At 36.5% G+C, this 13,979-nt stretch overlaps 2 protein-coding genes across 2 annotated transcripts; both read left to right on the plus strand.

The window, feature by feature from the left end:
• Positions 1 to 8,958: 8,958 nt before the first annotated feature.
• On the plus strand, positions 8,959 to 9,561 carry LOC133195250 (uncharacterized). Its single transcript, XM_061331105.1, has one exon. It carries the CDS (start codon positions 8,959 to 8,961, stop codon positions 9,559 to 9,561), a length of 603 nt encoding a protein of 200 aa, XP_061187089.1.
• Positions 9,562 to 11,695: 2,134 nt separating this feature from the next.
• LOC133195251 (uncharacterized protein K02A2.6-like) lies at positions 11,696 to 12,169 on the plus strand. The gene has a single exon (XM_061331107.1). It carries the CDS (start codon positions 11,696 to 11,698, stop codon positions 12,167 to 12,169), a length of 474 nt encoding a protein of 157 aa, XP_061187091.1.
• The last annotated feature ends 1,810 nt before the right edge of the window (positions 12,170 to 13,979 follow it).

A 13,979-nucleotide genomic window follows, 5' to 3' on the forward strand; every position in this document is an offset into this window, starting at 1 on the left:
AATTAAATTATACCTAAATTCCATAAGATATTTTGAAATTCATATATATTTACAAGACACCTTATTTCACTGATATCAAATATACTGACATATGAAATATTCCGCTTTTTGCTAGATTATATTTGTTGATGATAAGCATTAATATTGTTTCTGACCTTGTCTAGCTTACCTTAGCAAAAGAATCAAATGAGCTTAAAAATTGTCCGTTTCTATCTGTCTCTCAGTCTTGCTTTTGTCGTTTGTTATCTATTTAAATGAAACTTGTAAAAATGCAAGAGATTTCAAGTTAATTGTTGAAATGATGGGACAAACCTTTGTACGTGTAATAAAGAAGTACTGAAAATAGGAGGCCTCATTTAAAAATCTTAATCTGCAAAACATAAGAAATATGTAGGAAAGATTATTGAATTAAACTTCTCCTAAAAAAGAAATGCTTACAACTAGTCAAACTGGTATGCATATCCTGATGCAGCGCTCATTTAAGTTTGTTCAAAGTATGGTGTTTGGGACAAGGTTGGGGCCAAGATAAGGGGGTGTCAAAGTTTTACAGAGAAAATGATCAATTTCTGGAAAGACAACAAGGCCTCAATATTTAAGCTTCACTTCAAGCCTTCAAATTCTTAATCAAGTTTGCTGCAATCATGAAATTTAAGAATTGATGGCTTCTATAGTGTTCATTAGTATTGAATATTTTTTCCTTTAATCTAATTTCTGTTATAGATACAGAGCCTAACATTCCATGGTTTCAGCAAGTGGTATGGGTGCTCTTTAATATAGCTAGTGCCTCTATACTTACAAGCACGTTGTTACTTTAAAGCCTTATACCCTTTCGTAAGTGTTAATATTTGGTTTTGCTCATTTCTTAATTATTGTTTTTAGATGTATGTTCTTTCCTACTGAAATACATAGTATATAAAAAGGGAAAATATGATGAAACAATCAAAACAATGCAAGTCGACTTTGAAAATTTTTGTGTGGTAATTTTCCTCTTTTGTTGCAGGAACCGATCCATACAACATCATTGTACAAATCGTCAGCCCAGTTCACGTCATCCTGAACAATTTTATCAGTGCTAAGGAAACAAGGATACTTCATTTCTACCAACCTGTTTTATTTATGTTTCTTTATTTTAGTCAATATGGGTTACTCTTTGATAGCTGGCAAGCGAGTTTGTCCGCTATTAAATTGGAACGAATCTCCGCTTATTTCAGTTGCAATTTCAATGGGGATATTATTAATATTTGTACCATTATTTCATTTGTTCGTTTATGGAATATTCCGATTAAGGACTTATGCTATTGATAAATTTAACAAACGCAAAGAAGAAGATGTTCCAAGTAATTGATTTTATAAATATCATATTTCAGTAAAATGATTTAAGCAATTTATATTTCAATACGTCTCAAATGTTTAACATTTTTCTTAACCCTGTAATATTGATTGATCGATTGCATATCGTTTTACGTCCCATTCGAGAATGTTTCACTCAAATAGAGACGTCGCTATATACCGGTGAGGGGATTCAAATATATAGAGGATATTTAATGTTTTGTAGTTAGATATGGAATTTATTTCACGAGTTGGACAGGATTTTTATTTATATTTTCACGAGTGCAGAGCACGAGTAAAAATATCAAAAAATCCTGTCTCATGAGTGAAATGAATTCCATATCCAACTACAAAAGATTGAATTTTCTGTTTATTATATTTTCTTTGATTTTCCCTTTGCCTCTGTCTTTTCTTAATAGTGTTATGGGCTGTGACGTCATAGTTGAACGGTTGAGACGTCATAGCTTATCATTTGTGAGACCTATAGAAAACATTGTAACATGGATTTTAGCAACACATTTGGAGAAATTGGCAGTTTTTGTCTCTATCAAGATGGTTTTGTTACATATTTTTTGACAGGCCAGAAATTATTTTTTACTTACATTGATATCATTTCACATTGTAACAGAATATGACTTTGCATCCTTTCACTCTGTGAGAGAAAATCACTTTTATTCAATAAATAAATCACAGTATTTCACGGTTGAAAATGTAACAAGCATTCTGAGAGTGTTGCATTACCAATACTAGTCCCCTACCTGCAAGTGTAATCTGGTTCCCTTTAAAAATTGAAAATAACATAATTTCGTCAAAAATCAATGAAGCATAATGAAATGCAAACTTGATCTATAACTCATCAAGGTTAAGTCACATACCAAAAATCAGCTCAATATCTGCAAGCGTTTAGAAAAAATTGCGGAAAACCCTGAAAAATTGAAAAGATCGTTTTTCCTTCAAAATCATTGGAGCGGAACGAAATGAAAACTTGATCTGTAACTCATCAAGATACACCCACATGCCAAAAATCAGCTCAATATCTGCAAGCGTTTAGAAAAAAAAGTGCGGAAAACCAAGTGGGACAGATTGACACACAGACAGAGGGACAGCTAGACGGACAGACAGACAGATGGGCGGACAGACTCAATGGAAACCTATAGTCCCCTCCGGTTTCACCGGTAGGGAACTAATAAAAGACCTATAATCGGCACTGAGGGCTTATTAAGCAGTGAGGTTTTTTTTATTTTGCCAACGCCAACCGTGACATGGAATATCGAATTCTAAGGTCTCATTCGCAATTCGTGCTCAGTCGATATGCTTTTCTGTAAAGTCGATATATCTATGGATCGACCTCATGAAAGGGCGCTATATATTTGTAAGAATTCTTTATTCTACCGATTTAGAAAAAAAAAATGGATTTATTGATATTGTAAGAAGATTTGAATTTTCATAGAAAGCATCCATCATCATGCTAAAGTCAGTTAACCAGTGTTGGTGTTAGTCTGAATTGATTTTTTTTAAAGAACAAAGACCATATTTAGCCAAAATCGGCCTAATGTCAAAAGTGATATATATCACAATTTAAAGACTTTTAAATATGTTTTTTTCAACATTGTAAACTTATTTTTCGTTTTTATTATTGAGAAAACGCTCAGTTTGAAGTTTATATTAAGGGAATATAACGAGTGATTAAGCGTAATTTGTGATGTAAAGTACTTGTGTTTTATGACGTCAACCCATAGACAACTGCAGGGTGTTATTGAACTTTAGTTCTAATTTTAAAATCGTGTTTTTTTTTAAAATTATGAAAATGAAATGAAATACGAAATTACAGAGAAACAAATCATAACACACACGGCACACCATAGTTCAAATCGGTCGACAAACCCGCTCGGAAGATTGCAGAGGACTTGTTCATCGCCTTTGTTACGTAAGTAATGTTTAACATTCCTTTGTTGTTGCTTTTTCTTGTTTTGTTTTCTTTTTCTTTTTTTTCTTTTCTTTTTTTTTTTTTGGAAATATCTTCAGAAGCTGCTACAAACTTTTTGTTAAAAATTGACTAAAATCAAGTCACAGGTGCAGCACATGTAACGCGTCTACCAGCTGTCTACTGTTTTACAAGTTGGCCTTATTTGTTTTTAAAAACCACAAAGTGCAGGTTGAAAAAGCAAACAAACACAGTTGGTCGTGGTTACCAAAGGATTTTTAATATGTTTCGTAAAGTATATGTATTACCATGCTCAGTAGAAGATTTTAAATGTAATAAATGTCATAAATCATGTTTACCGTCATATCAGCTGTTCGGTAGAATCAGCTGTTCCTAGCCATGCTATCTCAACAAACAGTTGCAACATGTGTAGAAACATAATGAAAAGGACATCAGAACCAGTTTTAATCCCAAGTGAAGTAATTAAGACTCTTTCCATTCAGGGTATTCACTATACAAAGCAGACCAGGATTCAAAATGACTTAAATTTTTTTGAGGTACATGTACCTGCTTACTATAATTTAACAGTAGTTCTGACATCTCGCATATATTTGTAATTGTTCATCTGGTATACATTTTTCACTAGCCTAACTGTAAGGTTGCATCAACTTACATGTACTATATATGTACATGTATAGTACATAACAATAACAATACCTGTTATTAATCAAAAGTTCTTGTAAATATTGCCAATTTATGCATTTTGTCATGTACACTGTTAATGTACAGTACCAACCAGACCCAACCTGACACAAAGCAGTCCCAGAGCAGTCCCGGGGACTGCTTTCTGGGACTGCTAAAGCAGTCCCAGAGCAGTCCCAGAGCAGTCCCACAGCAGTCCCAGAGCAGTCCCACAGCAGTCCCAGCAGTCCCAGCGGTCCCAGAAAGCAGTCCCAGCAGTCCCAGAAAGCAGTCCCAGCAGTCCCAGTGGGCGGGGTTAATTAACTTAATGGGCGGAGCTTACTCAGAATGAGATTAACAATAAACAATGTAACTATATAAAAGGCAGTTGAAATTGATGAGCAATTCTTTCTGAGTAGTGTCAACAAATATTTACAATTCTTACACGACAGTCATTTCTGAACTGTTAAGAAAATCACAGTACGCGTATAGAAACAAATTCTAATTATTGAATGAAGAAGACGTTCACACATATTAATAACATGCATATTTAAACACAATTATTTGGTATATTAATTTTTAACCAAAATAAAACCAATTTCTTTATTTTTTGTGATTGATATTGGTTTTCATATTTATTTTTTTATATAGAAAATTAAACTTGAAATGTTTATTTTATACCAGATTTAGCTTTAAATAGATAATAATAATTATAGAGCAAGGCCGATTCCCATACTATACTCTGAATGCATTTTTCTTAAGTATTGGAGCTTTTGAAAAATTCTTTGTTAAACATTGCCGAGTATTATATTTTAGTCATGATTATTTTCAATGACTTCTTAATTAAATTATCTTTAGATTCTCAGTTTTAAGTGTTTTATTATATAAATGTTCGAGTGTACATCTGTAAATCACGCAAATGGAACCCTCAGATTATGTTCAAAATTAATTAATCCCGAAATAAATTTATACACAATTATTGAAACTAAGATTTTTTGCAGGACATAGATTGAAATTAGTGTCAAATTGAATGTTGACCAGCGTGTTCAATGATGTGTAACACTGATACCCAAATAACATGCATTGACTTTCTGCTAATGCCCAAAGGCGATTGAAACCTCAGGTGTTGACACCATTTTATACAATCCAGCTGTATTAACCGGCCAGGTAAACACAAACAAAGAAATAAAAAAACAAGTCACAATTCCCGATATTTTCAAATGTTTATTTTTTAAATAAATGTACTCTTTTAATAACTTGTTTATAAATTAAAAACTAATTCATAAATAAATCCCCGAATAATTGTTCACATTGTTTATGTGACAGAAGAATGGTAGAATAATTTTATTTCATGGTCATTAAATAAATTATTAGGTTTTATTTGAGGATGGTAAAAAATAGCATGGAGTGCTCTTTTTTAAGCATGGTATTAGCTTTTTCCATTAAGAAAAAAAAATCCAGTACAGTACGTTCCTCTGAATACATGTATCTTACTGAAATGACAAGTTTGTTTGTTTTTAAATAGTGCTAATGCAAACTTTGAGTACATATATAATTTGAAAGCATTAATTTATTAAATAGGCCTAGATAAATTTTTTTTCAAACACCTGTATTGAAGTTTAATTTAAGGGATAAAAATCATCCCCTGACTTCCCTTTTTAACTACTTTTATTTTCTTAAAATTAATTCTAGACTACAATTGTGTAAATTTACAGCCCTCTTAAGACATTTAGTAATTACATGTATAACTATCTCTATTTATTTAATTTTTGTATGAAATTAATACTTGTTTTTTTTATATTTGTTTCTATCTTAAACACCTCTCTGCAGAAAGTAAACAAAACAACAACAAGGAGCTGCAAATTCAGAATACACAGGGGGCGGAGCTATCATGTCACTCAGAACCCTTTTCACGCATGAGTGAACAAAGCAGTCCCAGAAAGCAGTCCCAGGGACTGCTGGGACTGCTGGGTCTGCTTTCTAGAGCAGTCCCACAACAGTCCCAGAGCAGTCCCATAGCGGTACCAGAGCAGTCCCACAGCGGTCCCAGAGCAGTCCCAGAGCAGTCCCAAAGCAGTCCCGGGGACTGCTTTCTGGGACTGCTTTGGTGTCAGGTTGGGTCTGGTTGGTACTGTACCTACGAAATTATTCCTGCTTAGTTTTCATGTTCATTTAGCTTACAGTCTTTTCTTGTACATAAATGTACATACATACTGTGTAACATACATATAAAAGAGTCTTCATAATTGTATACATGTTTATCTGGTAGCTCCTTACTAACTAAACTTGTAATGTCTATATCTTAAATAGTTCATTCAGATTTGATGTTTCCCACGTATAGGAATGTGCTGTATCAGCAGAATGCTATATGTTTAGTTTTAAGTCAGTAATTGATGTTGACAGCCTAAGCCACGCGGTTTGTGAAATCGCTTAGTTATGTAGTTTAGAATTAAAGCATTTAACTGAACGGACGTGTTTTATAATGAGTGTCTAGAGCACGATAATATTACGGACAGTACATTGGCGACGAGGATAAAAACTGCAACAATGGCAAAGGCATTGCAGTTACCTGCAATTAATTCGTTTGATGTTAATGGTGACCAAACCAGTGTTTCACAAAGGTGGGACAGATGGAAGAAAACTTTTGAGTTTACCTAACAGCGTCTGGCATTACCGATAAACGCAAAAACGGGCACTGTTTCTACATTCCGCGGGAAGTGAGGTACAGGAAATATTCGATACTCTTGGTGACTCGGGAGACGATTTAGACGGCGCTAAAAAGAAACTGGATGAGTATTTTCAACCAAAACGAAACATAGCATTCGAGCGCCATTTGCTCAGGAACGCGGCACAAGGTGAAACAGAAAAAAAATTGATAGTTTTGTGACTAGACTGCGCAAACTGGCTGTAACCTGCGAGTTTGAGAAGCCAGATAGCAACATTCGAGACCAAATCGTTGAAAAGTGTAGATCGTCAAAATTAAGAAAAAGGCTCCTAAAGGAAAAGGAATTAACTTTGAACAAGTAATAGCTTTTCAAAAAGCTTGCCTGACTAATCAATCAATATCCACGGAACGTATAAACAAGGGAGGTGCTAAACGTTTTCGTCATCAAGGAGCGACATAGTTGCGATACTTCATTACACAAGATGTACAATTGACTTTCTCAAATCTCATAAGCAAATACTGCAGATTAACAAATATCTAAGACATGCCACTATTCAGTCATTTATTATTTAGTCCACGGGTTGACAAGTTACGTTGGGATGAAACTATAACTTTAAGTGCGATAGCGTAGATTATAATTTTGGGGAAAATAGTTAGATGATTCTAAAGAAATTCATATTGCATGTACTCTCTTACTAGAGGGCGCACTTCTCTAGTCAGTGATAGATTGATGAGATGGCCTCTTTTTATAGACTGGTCTGTTTTCCGTCGTTCTCGACGTCGAAGTAAATTATTAACAGTTTTTTCTGCCTTTTCTTGAAGTGTTTGAGACAAAAATGCTTCAATGCTGCTCTAGAACTCAAGGTAAATGGACTGTACACTTTATAGCTAGAGCAAAACAAGACACTAATAACACCCCCCCCCCCCACATAACCACCCCCCCCCCCCCCGGACGAAACTCACGCGCTGATGGTCTTACCATATATGTATTATAAATGAGTTTAGAAATACATCTTTATGTGCAGTTTTAAAATTGTTTAGTTTTTCTTAGCCTTTCTCATAATTATAATATCGTGCTTTTATATGAAATGAAAACTAGTACAGATCATGATGTCTTCTTCATTTTGCCGATTCTTTGCTTAGAACCTTACGGTAGTTAAGCCCATTCCTCTATGGGAACTGACCTACTCTTGTCTCTATCCTTGTTCATCACAAAGCATGAAATAATATGCTACTGGCTGACTTTCTAAGCTTTTTTAAAAACCTTACCTTGTAACGTACATTATTAATAAATGTAATTGAAAGTAAAGGTGGGAAACAGACTGAATCAAGAAGGGATGTCCCATTTACTAGGTGGAGTGAGTTTGCTTATGATTGGACTAGTTCACTTATGGGATATATAGTAAGAATAATCAGCAAATCCATTGCTTTAGTGTTGCCTGCCCATATACGATGTGTTCTTTTAAAATGAGATAAAATTTACTGTTAATAAAAAATCTGAAGCTTAAGAATCAGGTTAAAAGAATAAACGTTATTTATTTCCATAGAATATCACCCATTCACCCATCACCCATTCAATAGAACAATCCAAGAAAAAGGCGCGAAGATAATTTACATGTGACATTTGGCGCGAAATGATTGTGTCACCCCTTTTGTAGAAGGCAAATGGACTGATCCAGTAGTTTAGAAACGCAGAAAAAATGTTACACGGACATGCCCGTACAAAGAATCGCAAAGAATAAACGTGTGCATGCCAAAAAACTGAATTAATTAAACACATCATTATTTTGCATCAGTAATACGATTATTTCTTCAGCAAAATGTATTTGTTTAAATGCAGGTAGCAAATTCCAGTGTAAATCAGCTTCCAGAAAAACTAGTTCATTAAGAATGATCGCTTAGTTTCGGATCTTGAAAAATTTAATCCTTATACTGCCTGACGCACGTGGCGTCAGGCAAAAATGCAGTGGATATAGCCCGAGCTGGCGAAATCGTAGACGAGGAAGCAGACAGATTTAAGGGCAATGAGACGTTTTCAAACTCCGATGTTAATGCTGTTAGACCGTCGGTAGGTCACAAAAAACAGTACGGGACTGAGAAAAGTTCCCAGAAAGATGCTACGTGTTTTCGGTGCGGGCGGAAGGGCCACATTGCAAGGAGCTGTACAATCACTAAGGACAAAACGTGTAATAAGTGTGGAAAAAAGGGTCATTTCGCAAAAGTATGTAAGACGAAATCGGATACCCCGCGCGCAAAACCAGGTAAGGACCACCGCAGTACAAAGCATGTTCAATTAGTACTGAGCGAGTCCTCAGATGACGAGTTCGCATTTGCTGTCTACAACAAAGATACGAACGGCATGATATACGTTAATGTGGGCGGAGCTACAATACAGATGCTAATTGACTCTGGCGCTAGCTGCAATATCGTAAACCGCAATGTATGGAGCGCCATCAGTTATAACGACGAAACATTAACCCTATCGAAAAGCACAAAAAGATTGTTTTCTTACGGATCAAAGGAACCATTACAAATACTAGGAACATTTCGGGCACTCACAAAGTATAGGCTGCGCGAAACATACGCAGAATTTGCTGTCGTTAATGGCGATTACATTTCCTTACTAGGAAAGGACACAGCGGTAGAGCTAGGAGTTTTACGCATAGGAGTCGATGGACCGGACCTCTGCTCTGTTGTAAGTGAACTTGATAAGATTGTTGCCTCAAGGAATCCTGTTTTCGATGGAGTAGGGAAACTGAAAAAATTTCAACTGAAAATTCATGTCGACAAAACCGTGACCCCCGTAGCACAACCGTTACGACGCTTACCGTTTAATGTGAGGAAAAGCGTGAACAAAAAGCTCGAGGAGCTGAAGAAGATGGACATAATTGAAAAGGTAAACAACCCCACGGCTTGGGTGTCACCACTTGTCGTTGTGCCAAAGAAAAACGGGGAAATTTGAATCTGTGTCGATATGAGACGGGCCAACACTGCCGTCCAACGTGAGCGGTACCCAATTCCGACGGTAGATGAAATGCTAGAAGACATGAATGGCAGCAGAGTGTTCTCAAAACTTGATTTACGCTGGGGATACCAACAAATAGAATTAGACAAGAACTCAAGAGAGATCACCACATTTGTGACACATGAGGGCTTATATCGCTATCAGCGCCTTATGTTCGGAATTTCCTCAGCATCTGAGATCTATCAAAGAGTAATTGGTCAAGTCATTCAAGGTATTAAAGGGGTGCGGAATTTGTCTGACGATATTATAGTTTACGGGACGGACCAGGCGAACCATAACAAGAAGCTTACGAAAGTGCTTGACAGATTAGCTGAGAAAGGACTAACCCTTAATAGAGATAAGTGCAAATTCGGTCTGTCATAAATTGTATTCCTTGGACACGTGATTTCATCAGAAGGGATTCGCCCTGACCAGGAAAAGGTCCAAGCTGTATCAGAGACCAGGACACCGACCAACAGTTCTGAAATAAGGAGTTTCCTGGGGCTAGCGAACTACTGCGGCCGTTTCATACCGAATTTTTCAACGATAGCTGCCCCACTACGCGAGGTAACAAGAAAGAACACGCATTCGAAATGGACGAAAAGACACCAGGATGCGTTCGACATGCTTAAAAGAGCGCTCGTAAGTGCCGAAGCACTAGCATATTACAATCCGAAAGCCGAGACAAGGATAATCGTGGATGCAGGTCCCGTAGGACTTGGAGCCATTCTAGCACAGAAACAGCCAGATGGATTATTTAAACCAATTGCATATTCAAGTCGATCTCTAACCGACGTTGAGCAACGATACTCACAGACTGAGCGTGAGGCGCTGGGTGTCGTGTTTGGTTGTGAAAAGTTCCACATGTATATATACGGAATAGAGTTCGAAATCTGGACGGATCATACGCCATTGACCTACATTTTCTCTCCAAAGTCAAAACCACCAGCCAGAATCGAGCGATGGATATTGCGACTACAACCGTATCAATATAGGATCGTCTATATACCTGGACCAAAGAATGCTGCTGATGCTCTATCGAGATTGAGTCGAAATCAGGCTTGCCGAATACGCCACATTGCAGACGAGTATGCGCATTTTATCGCTGATAATGCTGTGCCAAAAGCACTTACCATTCAAGAAGTTCGTCAGAAAACATCAGAGGATCGAGGACTCGTCGAGATAATGAGGAGTATCAAAAAGGGTCATGGCCGTCTGGATCCAAGAATTCGTACCGTGGAAGCGGAACTTTCGGTCTTCGACGGGATAGTATTACGTGGATCGCGCATCATACTGCCTAAATGCCTGAGAAAGCAAACAATATCATTGGCCCACGAAGGACATCAGGGGATTGTACGCACGAAACAAAGATTAAGAGAAAAAGTATGGTGGCCAGGCATATATACAGAGGCCGAGCGATTTGTTAGAGCGTGCCACCAATGCCAACTTTTGACGAACAACAATAGGCCCGAGCCAGTTCGAACAACGGTATTACCCGACGGGCCATGGCAAGATCTGGCTATAGACCATCTTCGCTAGCCAGGGGTTTCTGATACGCTACTCTCCTCATAAGCCCTAGGCATACGGTGTTAAAAAAAGTTGGGATTTTTTTCTCAAGTTGTGATTGGAGTTGATCGACATCGTTCGACCAATCAGCAATTGTTTTTTTTGTAAATGACGATATTTGCGTTCGGGATATATCTTGACTCATTAATATCGGTAATGTAAAACGCAAGTAAACAATGATCCGTAAGATAACATGCCAATGTTCTATGAATAGCTAGTATGGTGTCATCCAATATCTAAAGCTACGTGCAAAATATGTGATTAAGAATCTATACTGAAGATGTAGATTTGCATTTTTACATGTTTAAATAACAAATTAACCTAACTCAATACCTTCTTGTTAATTATTCTTTAAAAACATTTTTTTTTAAATACGCTTTTTATTTCTGTCGATGACGCAATCTGTGCGTACCTGGTATGGTAAGAATCATGATCACGTGACAAAAACAATCCCGTCTTTTTTTCAGCACCGTATGCCAAGGGTTTATGAGGAGAGTAGCGTATCAGAAACCCTTGGCTAGCGAAGATGGCTATAGACCTTATGGGACCGTTTCCCTCCGGGGAATACCTATTAGTCGTCATAGACTATTTTTCCCGATTCCAGGAAATAGCCATAATGAAGAAGATAACTAGTGAGAAAATCATTCTTCAACTTGACAGTATGTTTGCTAGGCACGGCTTGCCTTGCACCATGCGGAGCGTTAATAGACCACAGTTCGTGTCGGAAGAGTTTAAGGGATACCTGGATTTAAATGGTATCAAACATATTCGGACCACACCATACTGGCCGCAAGGGAACGGGGAGGTAGAAAGGCAAAGCCGAACATTACTCAAAGCTATTAAGGCTGCAAACGCAGAAGGTAAAGATTGGAGACAAGAGCTACCAGAGTTCCTACTCGCTTATCGCGCCACCCCGCATTCTACAACGGGGAAAAGCCCGTTTATTACTGTGAATTACTGTATAACCGGAAATCCGTACCAAGCTACCAGAAATGAGTAAAAGAAACGAGAACGAAGAATTACGAGAAACGGATGCAAGACAAAAAGTAAACTTCAAAAGGATAGCAGATGAGAGGCGCCGCGCTGTAGAGTCCGAAATTGATATCGGCGACACAGTTGTACAACGTCAGCCTAAGCGCGACAAGCTATCAACTGAATTCGCGCCTGAAAAGTTTATCGTGAGGGAGAAGTGCAGAAATGCAGCAACTCTCGAGGATGAAAATGGATCTTAAATAAAGATAAACTGCACAGCTATAAAGAAATTCATACCGAATGAAGAAAACAAAACAGAATTGCGTGACCCGGAAATTAGCGTGGAAGAACCCGGAGACGAAGTGGATAAAGATCGTTCTGTCACAAATACTGGAAGATCATCCCGGGAACGCAAGCCACCTGCATATCTAAAGGACTATGTGACCAACTGAAAAAAACTGATCTTTTATCATTGAACTATAACTATGTTTTGATGTTGTATAAAGATGAGTTGTTAGCATTACAGGCTGTCATTTCTGAAATTTTGTAAAAAAAAAAATGTTTTTGTCTAAGGTAAAGAGGGATGTAATGTCTATATCTTAAATAGTTCATTCAGATTTGAAGTTTCCCACGTATAGGAATGTACTGTATCAGCAGAATGCTATATGTTTAGTATTAAGTCAGTAATTGATGTTGACAGCCTCAGCCACGCGGTTTGTAAAATCGCTTAGTTATGTAGTTTAGAATTAAAGCATTTAACTGAACGGACGTGTTTTATCATGAGTGTCTAGAGCACGATGATATTACGGACAGTACAAAACTGTTACATGTACCACCTGCTTAGATCTCATACATCCTTATACCTGTATACAGTCTTTAGCTTGTTAAACAGTTACGTGTACAGTAACATTCAAATTAGGCAATAAGTATAGATTAATGAATATAAATAGATAACGATAATGATTGACAAAGGTCTAGACATTAAGCGTGTTATTAAACAGTTTTGTGAATGAAGATTGAGGTATATGTCATTTGAGGTATATGAATTCACACCTATTTCACAAAGAAGTGGCATATGTATATCTGAGTATAAAAATCTAGTATAGAAAATTTAAGTACATATCTCAAAAATTCAACACTACTTATACAGTAATCAACCACACTTGATTTTGTTGCGGTAAATTCACCCTCTTCAAGTCTTCCATTCAGCAAATACATATTGTTATTTTTACAAAAATTTTATAAATTGTTTCCAAAATTATTTTTCGTTTTATCAAATGATTTTCGTTTCCTAGGTATATTTATCTTTTGTAATTCAAATAGTTTTGAAAGACAGTCTAAACTGGGATCATCTAACTCATATTCTTGATTTGATATGTCATTTGGTTCAATAAAATCATCTTTTTGAGACATTCTTGCATTAAAATCTCCAATTAGGCATATATGATTAAATTCAATCTGTAGATTCAAAAATTCAAGTTCAATTTCTTCAAAAGCTTCCCTTGAACTATATATAGAACTTTCTGGGGGTATGTAAACAATTCCTAAATTCAAATCTTCATCTGAATTAATTAAAAAAGAATTTAATCTTAACCAGTGACAAACTTACAATTTGTGTGAATAATAGTTACAAAATCTTTAATAGATTTTTTGTATCCAATTACAATACCACCAGAACGTTTGTTAGAAAATACGTGTCTACTTTTAGCATCAAAGAAAAAATCAGTATGATCAATGGGTGTAGTATCATCCGTTTTTGTCTCAGTAAAACACAGAATATCATAAGAAGTAATAAATGTAGAAAATTCTGGGTAATTTAAACGTCTACTTAGACCACA

This window comes from Saccostrea echinata, unplaced genomic scaffold (genome assembly GCF_033153115.1).
Source record: "Saccostrea echinata isolate AGI-Se365-2 ecotype Australia unplaced genomic scaffold, CSIRO_AGI_Sech_v1 ptg000029l, whole genome shotgun sequence".
NCBI classification, from domain to species: domain Eukaryota; kingdom Metazoa; phylum Mollusca; class Bivalvia; order Ostreida; family Ostreidae; genus Saccostrea; species Saccostrea echinata.

What these genes read in the sequence shown, in the direction of transcription:
- LOC133195250 (XM_061331105.1), top strand. Translation starts at nt 8,959, where the DNA reads ATGATATACGTTAATGTGGGCGGAGCTACAATACAGATGCTAATTGAC.
- LOC133195251 (XM_061331107.1), top strand. Translation starts at nt 11,696, where the DNA reads ATGGCTATAGACCTTATGGGACCGTTTCCCTCCGGGGAATACCTATTA.